The sequence below is a fragment of the Sarcophilus harrisii genome, chromosome 6, assembly GCF_902635505.1.
Source record: "Sarcophilus harrisii chromosome 6, mSarHar1.11, whole genome shotgun sequence".
NCBI classification, from domain to species: Eukaryota; Metazoa; Chordata; class Mammalia; order Dasyuromorphia; family Dasyuridae; genus Sarcophilus; species Sarcophilus harrisii.
In genome coordinates, this window is record NC_045431.1 from 198,807,823 (window position 1) to 198,835,000 (window position 27,178).

The window sequence follows — 27,178 nt, forward strand, 5'->3', positions numbered from 1 at the left end:
TCTCTGATCCTCACACATGACAAATACATCTCTTGTCTCCTGTCTTTTCCCTGGCCATCCCCCATGCTCAGAATACATTTCCTCTTTACCTCTGCCATAGTATGTTCCTCTCTTATATTAAAGAGGCAGTTCAGAAACCATCTTCTGCTTGAAGTCTTTCCAGATACCCTCAATCGCTAATGGCCTCTCCCAAACTTCCTAATATTTAATTAGTTTGGGTATTTTATACTTACGCTCTGTATGTTCTTTTTGACATTTGAATGCAAGCTCATTGTGAGTAGGGATTGTTTCATTCTCTGTCTTATATTCCTGTGCCTGTCACAGGACTGCAAATACTAGATATATATGATTGAGTATTTGTCAATTGATTGATTGATTTAACTTGTCATGTCCCTTAGTCCTGATAAAATCAAGTGGAGTTTAAAAATGGGAGTGGAATTTACCAGCTGACACAATTGAAGGATTTCCCCCGTAAGACTTAGGTGAAAATCTATAGAATGTCTAAAATCCTCGTAGATAATCTTTTGGTCTGGCTTGATGTTCAGAGGCCAAATTTAATCATGTTTTCTGTCCCACTTTTACTACTGGTAAAATGGGGATACCAACTTTAGTCCTTCGGAATGCTTGTGAGGAGTGAGCAAATGTGATTGACAGACATAGAGGCCCTGTGTTTGTCGGCATGAGGTGAGCACGGGGCCAGGCAGAGCCTCTGGGTCCTGCAGGCCTTGGGGATGTGTGTGTGTGCCCTGCCTCAGATTTCCCTCACAACTGGCTGTTCTCCACTCCCTGGGGCCTGCTGAGTGAATAAGACACATGCCACAGTCTTTTCATAAATAAGACAATTCCTTGTTTATCATCTTTGTGGGTGGTAGTGGGAAGGAGAGGATGTGGAAAGGAAGTCTATTTTGAGTAAATCAGGCCTGTTGTACCATAGATCTCTGGGGTTTATAGGAAGCATCTATTTTCCCTCTAAGAATTAGCTGAGGATTGAGAATTAGCTAAACGTAGATGGATTTACTGATCAGCACAATGCGGCGGGATCCAAACACCCTCTGTCTGCGTTAATGAATCGCAGGCAGCTTCTGACCACTGGTTTTTTCAGAAGTCATTTCTGAAAGCTTATATAAATTTTTTTTAAGGTAACTTAATGGAATGAAGAAAAGGTACAAAATTATCTATGGGCGATGTTCAAGGGGATATTAAATATTGATTTATCTCCTAGTAAGAATCATACTAAAGAATGAGGCTTGCCGTCAAACCCATTTATCTAGAATGCAAACGGTGTGCCTGTGTTTAGTACAATGGGCAAATGAATCTTGGAAGAGGTAGGGGCTGAGGCCCAGCCTTTCGGCTCTGTCAGATGGCTTTCAGAATCGGCAGGCAGAAAACTTGCCTTTCAGACAGAACGGTTCCTAAATATATCATCTTGTTTATATTAAGACTTGTCTCATTTCTTTGGTCCAAGCAGCCGCCTCATACAGTCCTTCTTGTCATATTACCAATAAAAGAGTGAAACCCGCAAGACTCGCCAATTAGAGATTTTCATGTGCACTCACTCCAATGCAGATCAGCCCAAGGCTAGCCTGGGAAGTCTTCTCCCCATCTCTGCTTTCTGCCCACTGTCCACGACTTCCTAAAGAAAGTCAGCTTCTTGTCATAAGAGAGAGATGTTGGCAGGTTGTGAGGTTTGACCAATGGAAAAACAGAGTCTTCATTGCCCTTTCTAGAATGGAAAAGTTGCTCTCTGTTAGAATTTGTGCTTTTTTTTTTTTTTAGGGGGTGCCAATCACACATATTGTTGCACTGGGGCTTAAGAGGTTGGATTAACTATCCTTTGAAGACCCTTTTCCCTCTGAAATTTTAGACTTTTATGATTTGTCCCTCTAGCTGATTTTAATAGTGATTGCTTCACCCAGAAGCTTAACCCTTTCAGTCACTAATTAATCTAAAAAGCATCCCAATGTATTATGTAAGAGTTTATGAAATAGCCAATGTAATAATATTCACATAGCAAGCAATTTGTCCTGGTGATTTCTTTTATGTTCCCCCCTCCAACTTAAACTGCTAATTCACTTATCAGTTAACTTGTTAGATAATCTGGTGTTCAGAGACTCTGTTAGCTGAATATATTGGCCTTTCCATTCTCTTGTTTGGGGGCCAAGGGGGCAGTGCTGCTGTTCTGAATTTAGAATAGGCGGATGGGTTCCCAGGATGTCAGATGTAGCTTTCTGGTCAGAGAGGGTAGAGAACATATGATAGCACCACAGAAGATAGTGCCATTGTTTCTCATTCTGTAGGTTAAACTTGGATTAGTGACGTGGAGGCACAGCCTTTGGGAACCCCAAATCTGGATCTGGGGGAATACTTTTCCAATTCTGAGCATCCAGATCCTGCCTGAGGAGACCAAATTTGTCTTATTGTTGTTTTCTGGGTCCAGTCAGGAGTTCTGTTCCAGCCTCAGCACCACCTGGTTGTTTAACTTCTTTGCTGAGAATAAAAGGAGAAGATTAATTCCTGAGTTCCTGAGAAATAAATTCTCTGCTCAAGCTATGCATACTTTTGCATCTTGTAATGCACACTGCATCTCAATGGGCAACCTACAAACACAGGGGACAATAAAGGCTCCCTCTAATATGATCTAAAAATCAGAGCAGGGTCTACCCCACTTTCCCGATGAGAGGACCAGTTTCCAAGTCCTTTTGCTATTGAGGATTTTTCAGGAAGGACCGGTGATTTTTACCCTCTCCACCACAGGCAGGGGTACAAATGTTCATTTGCCTCCTGACATCTCTCTGCTCACTGGCTAGCCAGCTGATGACAAACGGGGTGATGTGTGGAGAGTACATCGCTCATTTACATCACATGCATAATGTACTCACACTAGCTCTGATATGAGATCCGTGGGCCTGGCAGTGTTGCCTAACACACAGGGTAATCAGCACATTTTCTTGAGGCTGAAATAATCAGAAGAACATGGCAGCGATGTGGGAACAAGGGGAAATAGCACGCCGTCACGATGTTCCAAGCATTGTTCTGTTGTCATCTCTCTTGATATGTTTGCTTTCCCTCAGAGCGGGACAAAGGAACCTTGGATTGAACAGAGGCAAACATGGCAAATGGAAAGGCAGGCATCTTGAGGCCCGGAGTGCCAGCCCAGGAAAACAGAAAGCTTGGTCCTGACTGTAGGGGCAGAGGTTTACACTCTAGGGGAGCTCAAGGGTCAAGCAGTTTAGGAGGTGATTAAAGAGACTTCCCCAGGCTGGGAACCCAGAGGCAGAGATCAGAGATATACATGTCTGATGGTTGTTCAAGTCCAGGACAGACATGAGAGTGAGACCTGGACAAAGAATTCCTCTCACTCATCTTTTAATTTTGTGTCGCTCTGATTTTTGCACATAAGCCACACAGCTCTAAGTCAACCCTAGTTGTTAATCTCCTAATTAAAAATATGAAGTAGAATGGGGTTTTCTTTCAACTTATCACCTGATGCCTTAATTTTCCTATTCTTTTGACATTCACTGATTAACATCCTTATCATTTTTACAAATTCATTAAGGGAAACAATTTCCTCGCATTTCTTGCTACATTGCTTAACATTTTAGGAAGTGTAGTCCTACATATATTTGACAAAGCAATTTGCCAATCCCTGCTCCACTCCAGCCGTTTACAATATACTCAAATAACTCTTACACATGAGTTCAGTCAATAATTGGAAGCCCAGATGTTTGAACCAGATATAGCAGATACACTGGAGCTATATTTTAAACACAGCTACTTTTCCTTTGTCTGCTAATCAGCTTCATAACGTTGCACTTGGCCATTTTCAACTGTGTTCTAATTAAACCTGGAAGCGCATCTGGCACAGACGCGCCCTGCTCCACCTCCAGGCACAAGAACACACACCCATGCCCGCTCGCCTGGGCCCTTGCTGCACATGTGCATGAGTGGGTGCACTCTGCTTGCCTATATTCTTGCTGCAGTCCAAAAGGGAAAGGAACTTTTTGAAGTTGAGCCATAGCATCCTTTGTCCTTTTGAATAAGGAGTTTAATTCTAGGTTAGCCTCCCTCCTTTCTCTCTTCTCCCTCCCCCATATTTATACTGTACATTTTATTTGGAAAATTATTCACTCCCAGTAAAAAGCAAGATGATTTCTGAGTTTAGTCTTTAAGCAGATAACTGAGATTTTTTGTGAAAGAAATATAACCTAAGACCCAAAAATGCTTCAGGGAATCACAATTGGAAGAACAGCGGGAAGAAGATCCCTTAATTCTTCTTTTGCAATTAGACATTTTCTCACAGAACATGCATTTCTGTTTTTTGTCCCGTTGAATATTTTCCTTTTTGCTTCAGTCTGACTGTTTCTCTTGTGACATGAAGCTCTGTAAGTCCCTCTTCTCTGACTCACAAGTCATTGTAAGTCATTTTTCTGGGAACCCGACGATACTGTTGTAAAGCATCTTTCCGAGGTACAGTGGATCCTGGTTCTGGTGAGGAGATTTTTAATCTGTGTCTTATTTAGTCTGGCGTGCAGAGTGACACCACTTAATTGCATGTTATTTGGTGGTAACAACAGAGTAACTACATGTTAACTCTGTTGGAAGTAATGGTAATTATACAGTCATTGATATCAGTTCTCCCACATCTTTGGAGAACCATACAATTAACACATATCACCACAGTTGGGCACTCTGTCTTTTGTCCTGGGTGAGATTACTGATACTGGAATACCCATCTCTTTTTCTACAATATTCAGGTGACCCATAGGTATCCTTTCTTTGTCCTTAAAATAGTTTTCCAATTTTAGTAACAATTTCCAATTTGAAAATGACATTTTAAAAAATGTTATTATAGACTTCAATCAATCAACAAACATTTACTAAGGACCTATTATGTGCCAGATACTGTGCTAAGCCCTGGAGACAAAAAGGGGGTAAAAAAAAAAGACTTTGCCCTCAAATAGGTTACAATAATGGGACTCAGAAGCAAATCCAGTTTTTCATTTGAGAATTCATATTTGACTTCCTTGAACTTTTGTAATGTTTTCTTCAAAAGCAGTGAGGAGGAATAACTTTAGTCCTCATGGAGTTAATTTTTGACTTGTGAATTTAGTGGCTCTATTGTTACCTCATTCTTTTCTCTCCCTTCTTTTCTTCTTCCTTCCTTTTAACCATTTTCTCTTTCCTTTTCTTTTTTTCCTTTCTCTCTCTCTTTCCTTCCCTATCCCCTTCATTTCCTCTTATTTCTTTCCTCTTTTTTTATCATCTTGCCCTTCTTTTTTTATTCTGTTGCTTTCTCTAGACTCCTGTTCTTCCTGTCTCCTTTATTTTCTTTTTCTCATGTATTTTACCTCCCTCTTTTCTCCTTTGCAGATTTTTCTCTTGCTTTTCATGACAGGTAAAACATATTTCTTTCCCCCTTCCCTTTTTCCTGCAGTTCTCTTTCCCTTAAACCTCGATCAAGAACCCATGCCAGTCAAGTTAAGCACTTTTTCCATTCTCTTAGTTCTTTGCTAAGACATCCCACCCTGCCCAAGGCATGCAGATCCTTTGACCATTCAGACATCTGTTGATATAGTTGTCCTTCTCTTTCCAGTTTTGCCTCCCTGAGCAAGGCAAGTGGACAAGAATTATGTTGCTTTTACTCACTTTCTGAGATAATTTTGCCATTTACTTTCTGAGATCAGTATTCTTTCATTAAGAAGCTCTTATTTTTGAGTTCTTCAGAAAATACACTGTTCCTCTGAGCAGACCTCCCATTTTGTACCTTATTTGTTCTTTTTTTTTTTTTTTAATGTTCCAGAATCCCACTTTTGGGCGAAACCTATGTCTGTGCAAGCACGGGGCCACAGAAAGTGATTTCCAAGACCTCTCCCTGATTTGACATGATATGCTCTCTGTTCTGAAATCCCTTCTAATTTGCACATTTTCTGACTATTTGGTTTCCTCCAGAAGATTCCCCAATGTCTTTGCATTTAAAATTTCAGAGGTAGCAAACAAATATGTTTTGGCGAAGAAGTGTGACCATAGTTTGGCAAGCCTGTATGACAGACAGATTACTTTCTAACATTTTCCTTGAGAAGATGAATAATTGCACAGAGGCTTTAAAAAATGCCATGGCAAAGTGATTTCTGCCAGTGTTGCTGTTGTGTGGGAGGGAGAGAATGAGCCAGTCAAATTTGCTTCAAAACATCAGGCTGATGTCATGGAGAGAGAACCAGACTGGGAGTCGTCAGGGTCCTATAGTCTCCAATCCAAGTATTCCTAGGAGACTAGGGAGGGGCTCAGATGGTGGTGTCAAGAACACACTGTTGTCAACCTTGTAACATAGTTACACGGCCAAAACCCACCTGGGTTCTTTTGGTATTAAACCTCAGGCATCTCAAAAGCCAGCCCAATACAAATGGCTTCCCCATGTTCACATACAGAGAAAGCTACTCAGGAACACTAGACACCCCACCCCTCTGCCTCTGGCCCACTATCCCAATCACACTGACAGAGATGCCATTTGAAATTCTGTCTCTCTTCTCTTTCTATTGTGGTACTCCAATCTACTTTTGGCTTCTTTCAAGTTTCAATTAAAATCCCAATTTCTGCAAGAAGCTTTTCTAATTCCCCTTAATCTTAGAGCCTCCCCTCTGAAATTATCTGCAATAAATCCTAGTCTCTCTCACTTTTTACATTACTCTCTCCTTTCTTTCTTTCTTTCTTTGTTTCTTTCTTTTTTCTTTGTTTCTTTCTTCTTTCTTTTCTTTCTTTCTTCTTTCTTTCCTTTTTCTTCTTTCTTTCTTTCTTTTTCTTTTCTTTCTTTCTTTCTTTCTTTCTTTTTTTTCTCTCTCTTGCTCTATCCCTCCCTTTCTCTCTTCCTCCCTCCCTTCCTTTCTTCCTTCTTTCCTTCCTTCCTTCCTTCCTTCCTTTCTTCCTTCCTTTCATTTTTCTTTCCTTCCTTTCCTTCTTTTCCTTCCTTTCCTCCTTCCTTTCCTTCCCTCCATCCTTTCCTGACCCTCCCCTCTCCCTCTCCCTGTCTCTGACTCCATCTCTCGCTGTGCGCCTCTCTATCTCTCATTATCTCTCTCTCATCTTGTTTATACAAAGATATGTTTCCATCATAATGAGACTATGAACTCCAACAGAGTAAGATTGTTTTTGTTTTTCTTTATATCCTCGGCACTTAGTCCAATGCCTAGCACATAGTAGATGCTTTATAAATGCTAATTTAATTGATTTGATAATCAGTACTACTGGTAACAAATCTTTAGGCTTTTTTTCCTTTTTCAAAAATACAAATAAGTGATTATTTTAAATAAAATCATGTTTAAATTAAATTACATTTTAAATTATGCATATTATGCTTGTTATATTATATGCTATGCATATAGTAATATATGGCTTAATGTATATATTTTTTAAAGTTCTGTTATCTGAAACTTAGTTGCCAGATTTTGGCAAAACAATTATCCAAGGTGATCACATTGAATAAATATTTTTGCTTTGGGTGTTGTTCCAGTCCCCTTGTTTTTGTGCTCAGAGCAAAAATGATAAGGTATTATTAATCATTTATATCAATTCACTCAAATAGGTTTTATAATTTTTAATGGTATGTTGATTTTTGGTGGTATTCTATATCATTTTACCAGAGGATTTTCTATAAATTTGTAACTGAGTCAAGCAGTGAATAAGGACGTGTTCAGAGACAGCTCTGTATCATGCCTTTGTGCTCTATTAAGAGTTGGAAACCGCATGAAAGTAGTAGTCTGCCGACCACACAACTGGTTATGCTTAAGTCTGAACGCTTCATAACTCTAACTACTGGGGAGTTGCAAACTTATAAATAACCTTACAATTGGTTAAAAACTATATTAAAACCATATGAACAGAGACATTTAGTTCAGGGAGTTCAGTAAGTACCCTATTCCTGATGAATGTAATTTGATTCAGTACTTTTTGAGCCTTATAGTGCCCATTGGTGTCACACAGATTTGTTCAGGACTATTGCTGCTTTGTGATTTGGCTTTTCTTGGGTAGTGACTAATTACTGAGGGTGACCTTGGTGGGGTTGATGGAGAGTCCCATGAATGCTGTGGGAAACATTTAGAATTTTGGAATGCTTTTCTAATTTGGAAATCAATTAAATTCAATATCTAATTAAATACAACAACAATTAAATACAATGAATGGAATACTAGTTCTGTAGTCAGGAGGATCTGACTTCAAATCCAGTCTCAGATACTTACTATCTGTGTGATCCTGAGCAAGTCACTTAATCCAGTTTCCTCATCTGTAAAATGAGCTGGAAAAGGAAGTGTCCAACCATTCCATTATCTTTGCTAGAAAACCTCAAAATCGAGTCACAAAAAGTTAGAGGCAACTAATGGGCCAAAAAAAATCAATTAATGCACATGTGATATGGCAGGCACTGTGCTAGGCACTGGTGATATTAAAGATAAAAATGAAAAAGCTATTGTTCTCAATGAGCTTACATCCTTGGGGAGAAACAATATGTGCACATATGTATACTATAAAATATATGCAAGTGACTTTGGTAGAAAGAGGATTCCAAAGCTCCAGGAAATCAGAAAAGGCCTTAGAGAAGAGAGGTCATTGAAGCTGAACCTTGCAATGATGGGTTTCAAAAAGTAGAGGAAAGGAAGGATAGCCTTTCAAACATGGTGGACAGCCTGTACAAAGCCAGGGAGGAGGGAAAAGTAAGGAGGAATCTAGAGGGACATGAGAGGTGCTTAGTGGTGATATATTTGGAGCCAGGAAGTCTGGGTTTAAATTCTACTTTACTTAGTAGCAATTAACTCTGTATTCATGGGCAAATCAATTAATGAATAAGAATCTCAGTTTCTTAATTTCTAAAATGGGTCCATTTTTTGCATCATTCATATTTGTACTATCTATCCTATGGGTCTATCTTGAGTAAATGGGTGTTGTAACATTTATAACAGTTATATGAATGTAAGGAGTTGTTGGTCAGTTCCAGTATTATAAAAAGTGTCTGGCTGACTTTTCTATGCAAGATTGTGCTAGAATACCAAGGGAAGCTATGCTTTTTTTTTATCAGGTCTTAGTATTCCAGAAGAATATTCAAGAAATGAGACTTATGATCCAAGATAATTCCAAGGGACTCATGATGGAAAATACTATCCATATCCAGAGAAAGAACTAGGGAGTCTAAATGCAGATCAAAGCATAATATTTTTATTTTTTTTTCATTTTTCATGGTTTTTCCCTTTTGTTCTGATTCTTCTTTCACAACAAAACTAATGTGGAAATATGTTTAACATGATTGTACATGTATAACCTATATCAGATTTCTTGCTGTCTTGAGATATTATGGGGAGGTGAAGGAGAAAGGGAGAAAGATTTAGAACTCAAAAAGTCTTACAAAGATGAATGTTGAAAACTTTGTTTACTTTACTTTTCTTTATTGGAAAAATGTTATTAAGGAAAAAAAAGATAGATTTCTATAACAAAAAAAGAAAGAAACAAACGTCACTTGCCTTCATTTTCTGTGAGGATCTTTCAAGTCTCAGTTCAACCAAGACTAAGGGAAAGGTATTTGCCCCATGTGTACAGGATATCTGCACAGAGCAGCAGTTACATAATAGGGAAAGCAGTTGTGTAATCCTACTCAGAACTTTCCTTAGCTCTCAGGAGGAAAGCATCATGTAGTTCTAGAAAAGATTGAAGAAACTTGGCTTTTTGTCCTGGTAATTTCTCTTATTATCTATGGGAGCTTGGGTACTTCAGGGGACTAGGGACATCAGTTTCTTTATCTATAAAGTTACATGTTCCCTCAAACCTCTCTTTGTTCTGTGGTGATGGATTTGGTGATACTGGCCTACTGTCTCTACAATCCCCAGGTGATTACTTTACCTTGTGAGGGAAACAGCAAAAGCATTATTATACCTATTTCCTGGATTATGGTAGGAAGCAGAATCATGTGGTAGAGAGAAATAAGTTGTAGGACCAGGGAGAGACTGAGTTAAATCCTGGCTCTGGTACAGAGTAAGTAGAAGATTCTGGGTTTGTCTGTGTGTGACTATGTCTATGTCTATGTCTGTGTCTATGACTGTCTATATATCTGTGACCATATCTGTGTCTGTGATTGTGTCTATTCCTGTGTCTCTGTCTTTGTATCTATTTGTCTGTGATTTCTTCAGAGTTAGAGGATCCTCTGACATGGAACTTCTCACTAATTACACAAATCACAGAGCTATCTAGAAGACACCTTAGAGACTGTCTAGTCCAAACCCTTCATTTATATGAAGGGATTGAGTCTTAAAGGGGTAGAATGATCTTGTAAGAGCTTAGACTCTAAGGGGTCCTCAAACTTTTTAAATAGGGGGCCAGTTCATTGTCCCTCAGACTGTTGGAGGACCAGACTATAGTAAAAACAAAAACTTTGTTTTCTGGGCCTTTAAATAAAGAAACTTCATAGCCCTGGGTGAGGGGGATAAACGTCCTCAGCTGCCACATTTACCCCACGGGATGTAGTTTGAGGACCCCCCATAGAGGACTGGTGTCAGAGTTGGGATTTGAACTCAGATCTTTCTAAGTGAAGGACTCTAATCATTCTCCATTTTAGAGTACTGAGTGGGCACCAAGAGGTTGAATGACTTGCCTAGGCTCATATGGCAAGGGTCAGTAGCAGGAATGATATGTATTGTACAGTCTACCATGGTGACTTATCAGATACCCACACATAAAGTGACACAGGAATGATTTCTTTTCTCAAAGGATCTATTTTCTTTGTTCCCACCATGTAGTCAGTTCTAAAGGATATACCGTGGGAACAGATGCAGACATACAAGAAGACATTGTTGCTGCCCTCAAGGAGATTGTCATCCAGAAATATAATTATAATCATAAGGAACACCATGAGACAGTATAAATTTAAGACTAAATGGTATAATAAAGATTCATAAATTGCCATGAAAAATCAGAGAAAGGAAAAGTTGATGTGGACTGGAGCAGCCTGATAGCTTCATGAAGAAAGTCATCCATGGTCTTGGTCTTGAATGAGATGTATGGTGGGGAAAGACCATTCAAAAATGAGAATGATGGCATAGGAGGAGAAAAGAAAACGATAGTCAAGTGGACAGAACATTAAACTGGGCATCAGACAACTTGGATTTTAGACCTGGATCTTTTGCTTTCTACCTGTGGGATCTCAGACAAATCATCTCACATCTTTGGACTTTATTATATTTCTCTATAAAATGAAAGTGTTCAAATGGTAGTTTTTTTCTGCTCCTGGCATCTTATCATTCTCTTGTACCATGTACTTGACATATTTGTAATTTATCAGTGAGGAGTCATATGCAAATGCACCATGCTTAAATCTGGAGTTATAGTAACATAGTGATGAGCACATTTCTAATGATTGGCAGATCCTAATTTCTATCGGTTTGGATAAGTTAGAGTGGGCTGAATTTATGAAGGGCCTTGAAATTCAGCCAGTTAGGGAAGTTTGCCCTTGACCCAATGGGAAATAGGCAATTATTTAAAGTTTTTTGTTTTATTTTATTTTTGGGTGGCAAGTGAAACTCTTAGAGCAGTGCCTAAGAAAGATCTGACAGAATACAGTGTCTTGAAGTGGAGAGATTCAGGAGACTGAAAGGATACTAGGAAGTTTTTATAATTTAGATGCATGGCCATGAAAGTGTGAGTGGTGTCAGTGGAAATAGAGAGTAAATTTCTAAGAGAACTTGATGACTAGCTGAATAGTCTAGCTTGATGACTAGTTGGAAGGGAGAAAGGCTGCAAAGATCTCTCAAAGACCAGGGTTCTTCACCTCTTTCTTATGTCATCTCTTCATAATCTAGTGGAGTCTATGAACTCTTCCTCAGAATAACATTTTTAAATATATAAAACAAAATGCATAGGATTGCAAAAGGAAAATAGTTATATTGATATAGTCATTAGAAAAGAAAGGACAAAAACAAGAATGGGGAATAAGAATGTGTGGATTACCTTTGAACAAGAAAGGGAAGTTGGAAATTTGTAATTGGCCTGGGATAGATTAGTTTGATTTTGAGAGGATGTTAGCTGGTACTGGAGATGACAGTTAAGAAGAGCAACAGGGGTTGGGCCTGTGATTTCATTGATGAGGGAGTTCCTAGCAAGAAATTGCTCTGTTCAATGTAGGCTGCCACCTCCTCCTGCAACTTAGAATCTATAGAATTGCCCACAATAGAGAAATTCAGGGCCATGCATCCAGTATATGTCAGAGGCAGACCTGGACCCCAAATGGATTTAATTCCAAAGCTAGCTATCTCTCCACTTTGCCACACTTTCTGATGCTAAACCATCGGGAAAATGTTCAAAGAGGAATCTAGGGGAGAGGACATACATAGGAGTAATTCCTGAAGATAGGAAAATAAATGACATCTCAATATTTCAAAGGGATTTGTGAATTTCCATTGAGATTAGCCATATAATTTTTCTCTAGTTCTTTCAGATACTTCTGCTACCAGAATATAGCAGGGATATAGTATTATTATCCTTTATTCCAGATCTCATGATATAGGAGGGAAAAAAAATTGAAAGAGGGTCAGGAAATCAGGATTCTATTTCCTTCCTCTCTCTAAGCCTCAGTTTCTCCATCTATAAAATGAGAGAGTTGAATGACATCTCAGCTCTCATGTTTATGCAAACTTCACTTTTGATATACAGATTTGTTAAATCTTACAGTTGAATTTTGGAACTTAAACCCCAAATTCCCATGAATTTACATAAAAAGCCTGTACAAATCTCACAAAGCATATTGCATATTTTAGGTTGGCGAGTACCAGAGACCAGCAGTTTTTGTTTACTGTCTCCTCTATATAAACAGAATATAGATGGTAATTAACTAATAGCTCACATATGGGTTGATTTAGAACAGTTAGTGTAGAGTAACCTAATTATATATATTTTACATGTGAAGACAACATGAGATAATTATTTGTACCCATTGTAACTAGAATATTATCTGCAGCACATGTAGATATACAGATATATACGATTATGTATACATTTTTGTATGTATATAAACTGCCCCTTTGGCTCTTTGGGTATTTGTTCTGTGGCTTCTGTGAATGACCTGTATTAAGTCAATATTTGGAAACTGGCTTTTTAGAAGAAAAAAATGTTGCTAACTGCCTCTGAAACAAGACTCTTGAAACCCAGAACAATTACATCATTGTCCAACTACCTGGGCTTAAATTAAGTAGATTTATTTGTAAAAATCATTTAAATTTTTTTTTTCTTAAAGGATATTCAAAGTGTCTGACATTTTCAGCATCAGTTTCAGACGAAGAAGAGGGGAGCATGCGGAAATCATTTGAAGCCTGGGTAGAGCCTGATCACACTGGGTAATCCAGCAGGGAGGGGTGCCCAGTGTACGATTCCATTCCATTTATTGTTCTTTGGAAGATGGCCGCAATCAGTCATCTTCCTGCATATGGTTTGAAAAAAGCCTGTCTTGCTGGCAAGTAAACTGTTATTTAAGCACAGCATCCACTCTACTCCTGAAACAGTTTTGCCAAACTTATCCAAGTATTCTCCCATGCTTAAAGATGATATAAATATCATTTATAGCCAGCCGTTTGCTTCAGCCTATATGGAATGTCTTCCTGCTCCCTTGATCTAAGTGTCCCAGTTTACATTATAGTCTTTATTGCCTTGGTTTGATGGAGTGATCAGTAAAAATTTAATGACTCTATAAAATAATAAAAATGTCATTAATTTACCACGGATCTCAGATGCAGGGGCTGTAAAGTTACATTAATAAACAGAATATTTTTTTACAACAAAAAGCATTGTTACGTGGGAACATATAAATAACACACATAAATTTAAGAGCAATTTTACTGTTAGCACACACATTATTATGGAATAGCCAATAAGTGTATAAAACATAGTATATAAAATTTTATTAAAATATACTGTGCGCATCAAAAATTCAGCTTTTATCTAAGTGCAAAGAAAAGCCATTATTGTGTGCTTACTGGTTCATGGCTTTTCTTTCCCCAAGATCACAATTTTACATTTGTTGCCAGTCACAGGAAGTTGCCTGCCTTTGTCGGAGAATACCAGCTCTCCCTCCCCCCATGATTCCCGACTGTCCCAGACCCAGGCTTTCCCTGTACCCCGATCAGAGGCCAAGTTGATCGCAAGCCTTGGCTGCCTCCAAAGTGAGGGGGAAAAGTTGCTAATTTCATGCAAAGTTAAAAATAATGCCCAAGGGCTTGAATGGTTTGTTCAGTGACTCTGGAAATCAGGGATAATAATGTAACAGTCTATCTGTCATCACTGAGCCAGCCCAGCATTGGCTGGAATAATCCGTGAAGATGATGGATGCAACTGGCTTGTGGCCTGTAACGTTTAACATTCATCAGCTCTCACTAAAGGGGGCTTTATCATTTAAATATCTTTATTTAATATGCAACATCTACCTCATACATCACAATTTCAAAGCACTTAGAGAGCCAACAGGCCTACCAACACAGCGGAGCCGACTTTAATTTTTTTCCATAACTTTTATGTTGCCTGCATGTTTGTGACTGACAATGCATAAATAAGTGTCTAATCACGGCCCAGCACGTAAAAATGAACATTCCGCTGCCAGGCAGAAGCCGGGGTGTTTATTCTGGGGGGGAGTTAAGGAGAAGGGGGGACAGGATGAAATTATCAATGAAGCATCATCGCCATTTTCAAATTTTCTATGAATGTCGTTGCCTGATGAGAGCTTCCAGGGTGGCAAGAAAATGGGGGTGAGCTAACGGTTTGCCACACGCGGTCTACATGTTCTCCTGTTGGCAGAATCTTCCTCGATAGATCCCAAAGTTGACATGTTGTGGAATGGAAATCTTTCTGCATCTGTGGCCATATCCACTATTTATGAGACTTGGTATCCAACTCCACCAGAGAAAGCTTGGCTTAGCTCAGCTGCCCAGAGTCAGATACGTATTCTCTTCCAGTGACCGGGTGCTCTACAAAGAAGTGTTCTCCACTGTTCTTTGAAACAGGGCCGAATGAATGTCTGTCTTCTCTGTCAGGGCAGAGCTCCAGGGTCTCTTTCTGTAGCCTCAGAGGCAGGAGGGAGAGTATTAATATTGAAAAAATATGAAACATTGTACACTGGTCAAAACCATCTCATTTGTGATTTATTTTTTTCCATATTGAAAAATAGCTTTGTGGGATTATTTTTTTGGCCAAAATATTGCTATTTTATGAGAAAGGTACCCTACAGGAGAATTTGTTTTGAATGAAGTGAGAGAAATGAATGATTTCAAACGCACTTAATAAGAAGAAACATACACATGTGTATATGTGCTCATGTTGGTGAATGGTGACTCCCAATTTTTTTTTTTTTTTTTTTTTGGTTATGATTAAAAACAGACTGAATTGTGAGAGCACTTTTTTTTTTTTTTTTTAAAGAAAAGATATTATCATCATGTAAGTTTTGTTGTCTTAGGATTTTACACACCATGGCATGTAATTTTCCCTCTTCTCCTTCCTTGTCAAAATATTGATATTCTTTCAGGAACTTATTTTATTTTATTTTTTTAACGGAGAATATTTCCTGGTAAAATCAAAGAGAATGACTGACTGAAAGATACTTGAAATATGCATATTGATGGGTAGCACAGTCTGTTGATTTTCAGAGTAGAAAGTTGTTCTCCCCCCTTGCAAAAACGCGGCAGAGGTTGTTCTGCCAAGAAGATTGCAGGTGTCACGGCAGAACCCCTTTTGCATTTAACGTGGGAGAAAGCATTCAAATGCAAATGTTTGCGATGAGAAACAATGTGATAAAAAGGTTGAATATTTTCCTTTCCTGCTGCTTATGGTTACTTTAATTTTTTTTTCCCCTTTCCCCTGCTGCAAATCCAAGCCTTAGCACCTGAACACTGAGATGTTGGTAATGATTGTCACCATGACTTATATATATATAATGTTTGGCTGTTTACATGTGCTGTATGTTATTTTATTTTGCATGGAGGCTGGGAGGCCTTGCACACTTAGCCATCCATGCACAGTTGTATTTTTATAAAGGAAGATATCACCAGATTTCAGACTTAGCATTGTACTCTTGGTCTCAGTCACCCTTTTACCACGTGTCATATCTAGGAAAGCTATCCCATGCCTGCTTCAGTCTTCCTCCTCCACCTTGACCTTAGCTGGAAAAATTAAGGGTCACCATTGTTTGGCGGCCATGATTTCCCAACCACAACAATTCCAGGACAACTTGACCACCTAGAAATTCTCCAGCGAAGGAGGGTTTATAGAGGCAGGTTTGCGCTGTGTCTTCCTTCAGTGACAATTTAAACATATTCTGTGCTGAGGGGAACGGGGAAAGCTTCCTGCACAATTTGACTGATGGGAATTAATTATAGAAATATAATGATATTCAAAAAATAATCATATTAGAAAGCACAAACGTATTGAGACTGTACAAATGAGACACAGCAGCTATCAAGTAATTGTATGTTTGCTCTTTAAGGATATTTCCAAGTTTCTAAACATCTCGATGAAGAGAAAACTCAGAGTGTTTCCATCGAATGCCTAGCAAGGCTCAGTACGGAACTAGGTCACTGAACAATAGACTGAACAGCAATCGGCACTCCGGGGCTGCATAATACATTAGGAAGAACATGCAGAAGCTGGGCCGGTGTGGAGCTAGGAGCTGGTATTTCATGTCTCTAAATTCAAGCTGACATGACATTTAATATTGTTTCATAGTAATGCACCGCAAGGTTTCGTTCATTCACAAGTGCAACGTAATGCCAAGTTTTAGTCCAAAGAAGCAACAAGACTGAGGGGAGTGGGGTGCTGGGGAAAACAGGACTTCTTCTGCCCCTGCAAACAAGAATGCTAAATTAGTAATAACCACTGAACACTTTGCCACTGATATGCAGGGAGGGCTGCTGCCGGGAGTCCCAGGGTGTAGCCCCGGCCCATTGGCCCCTCAGAGCTCCTAGGCCTTGAGGACTCCTTTGAAGAACTGGGTTAACAAGTAAACTGCCTTTCTTTCCTTTTTCCTCCTGTATTGGCAGGTCCCATGCAGGTCTGAACTCTCCCGGGTCCCCTGCTTTGCTAGGAGCAGTGGTCTCTTATTCACTTCCTGTAGAGGCTCAGTTCAAACTTCTAGGCAAAATAATAGTACCGACAATGCTGTCATCTGCTATTCCTCCTTTGAAATATTTGTCTTTGAAAGCCTCTTGCATAAAATTCAGACTTGTATTTCCTCAGGAGTACAAATGCAAACTGTGATCTCTAAATGGCAAAAAACGCCTCTCCCATTAAACATCGCAGTGTGTTTTAATAGGAATTGCTCTTTCAAGTTCTGCATTTGAGGCTGAAAGAGGCTGATTGGATTTCTTTTCGTTGAAGGGGGGAAAGCCAACAGAGAGAGAAGCCGTGCAGTCCAGAGCCCACAAAGCTCCTGGCTGTGCTTTCTGGCCATTACCTGAGCTGTCCTTAATGTGGCCCCTGTGCCAAACAGGCCGGAAGTAGCTGCACCGGATTCCAAGCTTTCCAGAGCAGGAGTTAGTCATAGCCAGTGGTTCAAAATCTGTGCTTTCCATCTACTGAACAAGAAAAGAAGGAAAGTGGGAGAAAATATGGCTGTTCCTAAGTCTGATATAAGCTTACTGGGTTTTCTTCTTTCTTTTAGGAGAGAACACACTTTGAGAATCTGGGCCCCCAGTTAACGGGGAAATCAAATGAGGATGGGAAACTGGGCCCAGGAGTCATTGATCTGACCCGACCCGAAGATGCAGAGGGTGAGTCGCTGCTATGGGGTTCCTAAAATGTTAAAGTTGTGTGGGATCAGTAGGCTAGGAGTGACTTTCATGGGAACTCTCAGCTGGATCTTGTCCCTTTTTATTGCTGGGTGGGATGAATGGTGGGTATAGGAAGATTGTGGTGGTGGTGGTGGTGATGGTGATGAAGAAAACAACTGGGGCTTCCCTGCAGAGCTCTATCTCCAGGGGGACCTTGCTGGTACCCTTTGTGTCCTTTGGAGGTGTTTTAATGAAGTTCCCCCATCTCCATCCTAGGGCAGAAAATTTTGTTTGTTCTTCCAAGAAAAAATGTGCAAAAGTGATTCAGACTCTGAATAAAAAATGGCTGGACCAAGCAAAGCTGTTCTTTAAGAACCAGGCTAGTGGTTTGTAGCAGTTTGTCCATCTCTGCTCAGTCCAGAGAGCTGGTTTGCTCAGCCTAATACTGACAGCTTCTGAGAACCGCAATGGAAAAAGAAGGTCTGCCTGCTTGACAGCCCGGGCCTTCACCCCAAACTTTTGTCATGAGATGCAGGTCCTTCTGGTGTGTTTGAACCCCAAACAGTGGCCCTGGCCCTGCTTCCTGGGGACGGGCACGATTTATGGTTTGGTTCAATATTTAAGGAGCAATGCTGCCTGCTTATTGACTGTGTCATCATCGTAGAGACCTGGCTGGTTTTCCCGTTAACCTCTCCTTTGGCCAAAACCCTCCCACCAGTCAGAGAAGATTAATTTGTTCTTTTCAGTGTAACACAATACTCACTCCTGTCTCTGGCCCCAAACAGAATTCCTCCTTTAGCCTAAAGGGAGAGAACCTGGCCCTCCTTCACCCCCTTTAAACCGCAGCATGGTTTCTATGGCCTGAAACATTTCTCAGCAGCCTCAGAATCAGACAGAACTGCTGGACGGTGCTCGGACACCAGCCCAGGAGCCAAAGCAGAAGTGCCCAGATAGTGTTGCTGGGGATCAGGAGGAAGTTTCCAGGAAGCGGCCCACTCTTAAGGTGGCAGGATTTGGTTACAGTCCCAGGCACATCTTCACTGATTGGGAAATATTTGGTTGTTTTCAATTCAACATTTATTAAGCAACTGCCATAGTCAGGGGCTTGTGTCAGGCCTTGAAGATACAAAGATAGATATGGCACAAGTCCTGTTCTCAAGGAGCTTCCATTCTAATTTGGGAAGGACAACTGCATCAACAACTCTGATGCAAGGGAGGAGAGCTCAACGAGAAAGAGATCACTTTCACCAGTTGTTTTTTTTTTTTTTTTTTTTTGAGGGGGAGAAGGGGCTGGGAAGATACTAAGGAGGAGGTGCCATCTGATCAGGGTCTTAAAAACAAAGGTTCTGTTTCAATAGGAGGAGACTCAATAGGAGAGGAAACCATTCCAGGGATGGAGAACTTAGTAGGAGCAAAGGTATGGAGGAAAGCTGTAACTAGAGTAGGAAATGGGGTCCAAATTTTGAGACTCCTGATGGCATTTGTAATCTTTAAATTGTGTAGAAACAATAGCACCCAGCTAGCAAGAAAAATTTGTAAAAATATGAAGCTCCCAGAGAATGAAGATATTTCTATTCTCTCCCACAAAACAGAACAAAAGCCTGGTCATCACCCCCCTCTTATTCATGGGAACAAGTGCCCCCCCCCTTCAAAAGTTAATTTGACAGTCCTGACCCCATGCATGATTTGTGCTGCCCTGGATGCAAACATTGCTAGCTACATCTCAGACACAGAGCAGAGGCTGGGCAGAGGTGGAAGAGAATAACTCAATGTGTTCAGAATATAAAAGAAACGAAAGGGAATGGCATGAAATAGGACTATGCAGAGAGATTGCAGCCAAGTTGGAGGGGACATCAAATGCCTGGACGAAAGGTTTATCCTTTATTTAATAGGTAAAGGTGAGTTGCTGAAGGTTTTAGTTAGGGAGGCACATGATCAATATAGAGGGGAAAGGATGGAAGCAGAAAAAATAAGCCAATCCTTAAAAGACTGACTGAGTGAGAAGAAATAAGGGCCTTATCTAGGGTGGGAGCAAGGGTGGGGTGCAAGTTTTATTCTAGAAGTTGAAATGGTGTGTGTGAAATGTGTGTGTGTGTGTGTGTGTGTGTGTGTGTGTGTGTGTGTATGTGAAGTGGAAAACTGATATGGAGAGTATGATCTCTTCTTATGAAAGGTGTCTCATGAGCCTGTATCATCCAGAGGAAGCATCTCAAGCGAGGATCACCTTTGCAGGTTACTATGCATTAGCTTATGCATTTTATAGCCCTTTGGGGGCATTGGCAGAGGGACCCCCTCATAAGGAGACGCTTCTATCTATGCAGTTTGGTGCCTGCCCCGCAGCTGACAGTCTTAGAGCAGCGAGAAGTTCATTGACTTGCCCAAGATTAAGCAGTGAGTATGTGTCAGAGGCAGAACATGAGCCCAGGACTCGACTCTGAGGCCAGGAAATTTCATGGCTGCCTCAAAAGGTGCTTTATAAGTGAAGTGGCCCTGAAGACACTGTCTCCCTTGATTCTCACAATAACCGTTCCAGGTTGATGCTAGATTCTCCATTTTACAGATAAGGAAACTGAGGCTCAGCGAGTTTGACTTCCTCAGGAAGCTAGTGAATGTTAGAGGTAATATTTGAACTTGGAGATTCCCTGACTCCCTGTGTCACACTCCATCCCCAATATGTGCCTGGCTGGCAGTTCCATGGGATGCTTGGGATCTGCTCCATTGGGCACAGGCTTGGTAGCCATGGAGACTCGCATTCTCTTCCTGGCTCTAAAGCCACGTCCTGCAGAAACACAGGGCCTGTGCTGTTCACCTCTCCTCACCCCGGCTCTAATCTGGAAAGTGGGCATAAATAGATCCAGTTGCTTCTCAGCAATGTGGGGAGAATCTGGTGGGTGGTCTCAGTTGCTTTGATCAAGAATCAGTGCATGGACAGTAAAGACAAGCTTCCGGACACTTCCCATCATGAAAAACAATCTTTTAATCTTTTAATAAGCCAAGTACAATAAAAGTATGGCTGTCTGGGAGGTCCCCCAAGTGGTCTCTGCTCTGTGTCCATGCCCTTTCTCCCCAAAGCCAGCGCCTGGGTTTTTGGAGGGCAAAATTCTTGTGACCTTGCTTGGAGCGGCCCATTTCCCTTCTCCTAAATATAGCAGCATGTGTCACCCACTGCCTCTCCTGTTACTGTACCATACTGAGCAGCCCCACATGACATGTGTAACTTTAGAAAGATTGTAGTGGCCCGGGGACTGCCGGAGCGTGTGAAATCTTTTCCTCAGAAGTGAGCCCTGAGCTGCCATTGAGACCCTGTGGGCCTTGGGGGGAATGTGAGTTCATGAATGGAGTCCAATTACCTGCCTTAGTGCCTACAGAAGCAAGATGCCTTTATAAGGGGGTGCCAGGGAGGGGGGTGGCGGTGGGGGCAGGGCATTGGGTGGGGGGATGTGCTTCCTGCTGACTGCTGGGATGCATTCCCTGGCACCTGCTCAAACCTAAGCCCCTTGCTCTGGCTGCGGCACTCAGAGGAGTCTGAGTTAGAGTTAATGCCCAAGTCAGGGCAGGTCCACTTAGCGATTCCTCCATTTTCACAAACTCACAGAGAGTTAGTTAAATCAGGAATCTTAGGAATGATCTCATTCGACTTTTGCAGATTAGAAACCCGAGGTCGGGAGAGAACAAAGAATTTGGTTAAACTCACAGAGCTGATGAATTGTTGAGTGAGGATTCAAACCCAAGTTTTTGCATGCCCTGTCCAATATCTTTCCCCTTTAAAGAGGTGTGTGTGTGTGTGTGTGTGTGTGTGTGTGTGTGTGTGTGAGATGGACCTGGTTAGAAGTCTGGTGAAAACTCCTTCTCAACAAAAATGTTTTTAAATGTACAAAATAAAGTACATAGAAGTACAAGGGAAACCAATTTTACTGAAATAGAGGAGCTGCTTTTTCAAGTGTCTAAAGGGAAGTCAAGGTCATTCAGTGGGAAGCTGATCCCATGCTCTAGTCCCTCTGCTCCATGTCTGCCTAGATTTGCAGTAAGAGAACCAGCATTTAAATCCTGCTTGTGCCCCCTGACTAGATGCATGACCTTCTGCAGTCTTTTTTATCTCTCTGGGATTGAGTTTCCTCATTTATAAAATAAAAGTCTTGGACATGAAGACCTCCTCCAGCAAAAATCCCATGATGCTGGGATGCATGTCCCATGGATTGGGAAATAGCCCTTCAGAGGGATAATAACCTCCCTGCCCCTGCAGCTTTCCCTGACTTTCTTTTCTTGTCCTCTCATTCCCCTCAGCAAAGCCAGAGAGACAGGTGCTGCCTAAAACAAACAAACAAATATTTAAATAAATAAACCACTCAACAAAAGTCAATACCCCAAACTTAAACCCTCAGAGGATTGCTCTTCTGGGTTATTTGTGAAGCTGAGTTCATGTCCAAGGCTGGGGTTCCTGGCACATGCCCATGGACTTTGAAAGGGCCTGAATTGCTCAGTAAGCATCATGGGCACTGACTCTTGAGCCCTGGATAAGGAGGCAGGGGGCTAAAGGCCACTGACAGAGGCAGCTGTGCTTGCGCATTAACCACTCATCAAAATCAAATGACAAAGCCCCACAAAGGGAAAACAGAAATTAAAAATATAAAAGGCAAATGGCTTCAACATTTTATTTTTAAAGTCCAGCTGTTATTTGGCTTGAATGTGACAAGACAGCATTTCTCGCTCACCATGATATTTATAAATCCCCCAATTCAACGGTGTTGAGGATGCGCCGAACACGTTTTTGCCCTGGTTGGGGCTGAATGTCCCCAGATCTGTGGGCTCTAGATAAAGTAGACGCAGGGGAGAGAGGATTTACCCTTACTACGAATTAATTAAGACTGATCCATAACTTACTTTTTTAGCAGATATCTATATGGAATTTTTTCTTTCTTCCTTAGAGCTCCATTTAGAGGAGGAGCTAATCCTTATCCCAATTCACATATTGCAGAAGCAATGTAACATGGAGGAGAAAAACCCAGACTGGTTATCCCAAGTACAGAGTTCTAGTCCCGGTGCTACAAAATTTTTATTTTATGAGCTTGGATAAGTCACCACCTTCCCTGAGCTTCATTTTCATCCTTTATAAAATAGTGGATAGGAAATGGTGCAGATGGTTTCCAAGTTTCATCATAGTCCTACACCACCATTCCTATATTCTAATATCCTCTTTTTTCTCTAACATTTTATGTTATCAAGTACTTTCTAGCATTAACATCCTTGCTTTAAGATGCCTCCTAATTTTGACATTCTCTGTTCTATGGCCTTCCTACCTATGACATTTTGTATTTTAAGATCTCTCCCAGTACTGATCTCCTCTGATGTATATTTTTAGGGCCCTCCCTCTCATTTCTGACATTCTCTGTTCTATTTTCTAAGGGCCTTCCTGTTTCTTACAGTCTATGTCTCAACTCTAACCTTTATTCTAAGGTTCCTTCTGGCTCTCACATTGTGTTTTATGTTCCAAAGTCTCTTCCAACTATAAAAGTCTATGTCTGATTCTCAGTGGTCTTTGTTCTAAGATCTCTAGCTGTTCTGATACTTTGTTAGATCTTCTCAGATCCTCAGAAATTCCACAATATTTTTTTTGAACATAGATGAATTCTCCTTTACGTCTTCCTGATTTCTAGGACTTCATTCATTCAGCAACAGTAACAACAACATTCATTCAGTAGCAATAGATGGATTCATTCAGCTGGTGTAGCATACTTGTGTTGGTTTGCACAAGAACGTCTGGGTAAATGCAATTAGATCTGCTTTTTCTAATGTCCTAAAGCATTTCCTTTTAGTAGAAGAAAACACCCCAATCTAAGACAAAGAGGGGATGGCCTCATTTTCCTATAGGATCTTGTCAGGCTTAAAGAGTTGAAAGTACAACCTACTCTGAATAAAAGCCTACCTTTGGCTCAATGGGAATAGATTATGAACTGAGGAAGTATTCCTTTAGAGGTTTGTCTTAAATTGACACCTAATATCTTCAGAGCAAGAAACTGGGGCTTGGGACAGAGCAGGATGACCAAGCTAACCATGCCTAAGCTTTGCCTTTAGAGGTCTTTGACAGAATTGTATCTCAAGATAGTCTTCATCTTTTAGGATTTATGAAGATCTAAGTAGTTTTGGAATGAAAATCAGAATGTCCTAGCTAATGACAAATGAACTTTTCAGAGTCTGCTAACTTGTTAGGACAGGTAATTTATTGCCTAGGGCAACAAAAAAGTCCTTGGTATTGCTAGGTATCGGATCTCAGCCCTGGACTCATCTTATACTTTGAGCTCTGAGGGTCCTCAGGTCAAATTTTCTCCTGAGGAAATTCCTCAGATGTATAGAATTTTAGAGTGGGAAGAGATCTTGGCAGCATCTGTCAACTTCCCACCTAGGTCTTGTCTCCAGTTACAAAGCCAAGCTTTGCTTTTGTGTCAGATAACTATCATTTACTCATTGATCAGACAAGCAAATGTTGATTAAACACAGTGTGCCAGCCATCAGAATAACAAAGCTAAAAACAAGGCAGTCCCTTATAAAGAAGTTGTTCTTTATAGTATAGGGAAATCTGCCTCCCATAACATCTATCCATGGGATCTCATTCAGCTCTTTGAATTAGCTCCTTTTTTTGTAATGACAGTTTTTTGGATATTTTATAATGGACTGAGAGACTTGAGTTTGAATTTAGGTCCCACCACCGTGCGACCTTAAGTCATTCAATTTCTCCTCTGGACTTGAATTTCCACAAATGTCAAATGAAGTAATTGGATAAGTTGGTCAGGCCTGTAAATCTCTGGCTTCACTGCTAAATGATTAAAACAATTGTGTGTCATGATAGACACCAATTGCAAGTCTCAGTGACTATAGCCATCAAGAAGAAATTGTAAGAGAGCAGCAGTGTGATGTCAGATTCTGGAAAGAGAAGAGGAGGCCTCTAACTGATTATCAGAAAAATTCTGGGAAGGGAAGGGAAGGGCAGAAAGCAAGAAAAGGACATTCCTACTCGTTGGTTCTTTAGGCTCTGAAAGTAGTCTTGGCTTAGTAGGTTGATATATATTGAACACTTCTATACAGAATCCTATTCAAAGTGCTGTGGGAGAGAGCAATATAGCTCTTTTCCTTGACTTGGACTGAAAAGCAGACCAAGATAACAGCATGAAAAGAGTTCCATATATGGAGTTCAAAGACTTGGATTTGAGTCCCAGGTCCAACATTATGGTTTATAAGTACATCATTTACTATCTTTGAACCTCAGTTTACTCATCTGTATAAAAAAAAAGTTTGGAACAGATCAGAGGTGAACTTAGGGTTCTTGAACTTGGTTTTTTTAAAAAATATTTTAATCATTGTTTTAAAATAATTGTTTTTTCCCCTAATCTTTATGCATTTAAAAATAACCTGAGAAGGGTATCGAGACTTCCCCAGACTGTCAAAGGAGGCTGGAATCCCTGCACCAGATCTCCTCTAACCCACAATCCTTTGCTAGTCTAATCCTTTCAATTACAAAAAAAGAGAACAAAAACTCATGCTAGAAAGGCCAGCCAGAGTTATATTTGGACTTTGGGGATCCAGCCTCCCACAGCTTCAGGGAAGAGAGTGGGCATTCACTCCTCAGATTAGGATAAACCCACCTGAAAAATCATCTCAGAAGACAATGCAGAGAACAGGCAGCACAGCCCCATGGCAGTGTAACAAGCAGGGATAGGAAGGCCCGCAGAACAGTCTTGAGGAAAAAAAAAAAAAAAACACCAAACCAGAGTTCAGAAAGGCCCTGCCTGTGGCCTGGTGCTTTACTGTGAAGATCACAAAATGTATTTTACTGTGAACATAAACGGTTTTACAGGAGCCTGTGCACCAGTTTATATCAGTACTATATATAAAGTGCAGCCCTCTTAAACAAACAGATAAAGTTCTCTTAAGGAAATATATTTGCAGTATCTTAAAAGCTCCAAAATAACTTTTAATGTTGGTGGAGAACAATTTCTATTGAATCCTCTAGGTGATAGAAAGCTTCTGTTGTAGTAAAAGAAAGAGGTTTAGGCAATAGATGCCACTTGTACAGAGCTTTCTGGCTGCCTAGAGCAGGCCAGTTCTGACCCGTTACATGCAAGTCCAACAATAGAAAAGCTTGGCCAGAAAAAATCTTTGGCCCGGCAAATTACGTTGGCTCCCCAGTCAGCATGGTGCCGACTTCTGCATGGGCTTGTGTGTTTCTTGATTTTATATCTCTTTTTAATCCAGCCTAAGAAAAGTGCATTGGGTTAGTCACTAGAAATACAAAAACAAAATTAAATATATATTCCCTGCCTTCAAGTAACTTACATTTTAGTGGAAATCTTTTGAAGCAGGAGAATGAAGTAGTCCATGTAGGATCAAGTACTGACCCTTTTTCAGCAACATGAAGGCAGGTTTCCTTTCCCTGTCCTTGCACAGAGCATGCACATGCACATGCACATGCATACATACACATGTGCACATACATACATGTACACACATACTTACTTGTATTGAGAAAGGTGAAGGTTCTGCAATCCCTGCTGACCAATTTTGAGGTATAGAAAACTGTGAGGTTTTATCTCTTTGGGTTATAATCAAGCAAAATGAAGGATTCCATTTTCATTATTCACTTATTCATTCACTCCTTTATCTTTTTCTTTAAGTAGTATTATTAATTGCCTGTAATGATGATATCAATAATAAGATTTTTATGTTGTCATGAGGTTGTTTAAAAAAATACTTTCCTTTGAACAACCTTGTAGGGTAGAGAGTAAAAGTTATTATAGATGAAGAAACTGAGGCCTCAGGAAGTCAAGAAACTTATCTAGAGACACACACTTGGGAGCAAGCCAGAGTGCACAGAGTGCACAAGCACATTGGCTTAAAATCCAATGATCTAGAATTTCTTGCTGGTCTTGTGGGTGAAGCTGTTGATTTCTAGATCAGAAATGTGATAAACCATCAAAAGCATTGTCATTGTAGATTTTCAACTCACCTGTTTTCCTTTGTCACCAAGGATAATGTTTTTCTCATTTGCTCTTTCTGCTGCTTCCTGGAGGATCTCCTTTTAGCAAGGAACTCTGTCTTACACTTGCTTCTGTAGAATTTTAAGTCATCACTATCATAATAAAAACTCACTTTTTTGTAGGGAAAGGGCAGGGAATAAGCCTTTATCTAGGACCTACTATGTGCCAGAAAATATGCTAAGCACTAATTAAAAATATCTCATTTGTTCCCTACAACAACCCTGTGAGGTGGGTGATAGATGTGAAAATCTAAAGCTAAGTGACTTGCCCAGAGTCACATAGCTAAAGTGTCAGAGGCCAGAATTGAACTTTGGGATTAGCACTTTATCCATTGCACCACCCACATTTACAAAGTGTTTTCTTTAAAACATTCAA

General features: G+C 40.4%; 1 protein-coding gene across 14 annotated transcripts in view; it reads left to right on the forward strand.

Moving 5' to 3' along the window:
• The window catches only part of SOX6 (SRY-box transcription factor 6), a 633,323-nt gene that overhangs the window by 573,654 nt on the left and 32,491 nt on the right, over positions 1 to 27,178 (forward strand). For all 14 annotated transcript variants that reach the window (XM_031942052.1, XM_031942057.1, XM_023506259.2 and 11 more), the window contains one exon: positions 17,666 to 17,774. In XM_031942052.1, the coding sequence (XP_031797912.1) occupies positions 17,666 to 17,774 (109 nt within the window). The remainder of the gene's footprint in view (positions 1 to 17,665; positions 17,775 to 27,178) is intronic.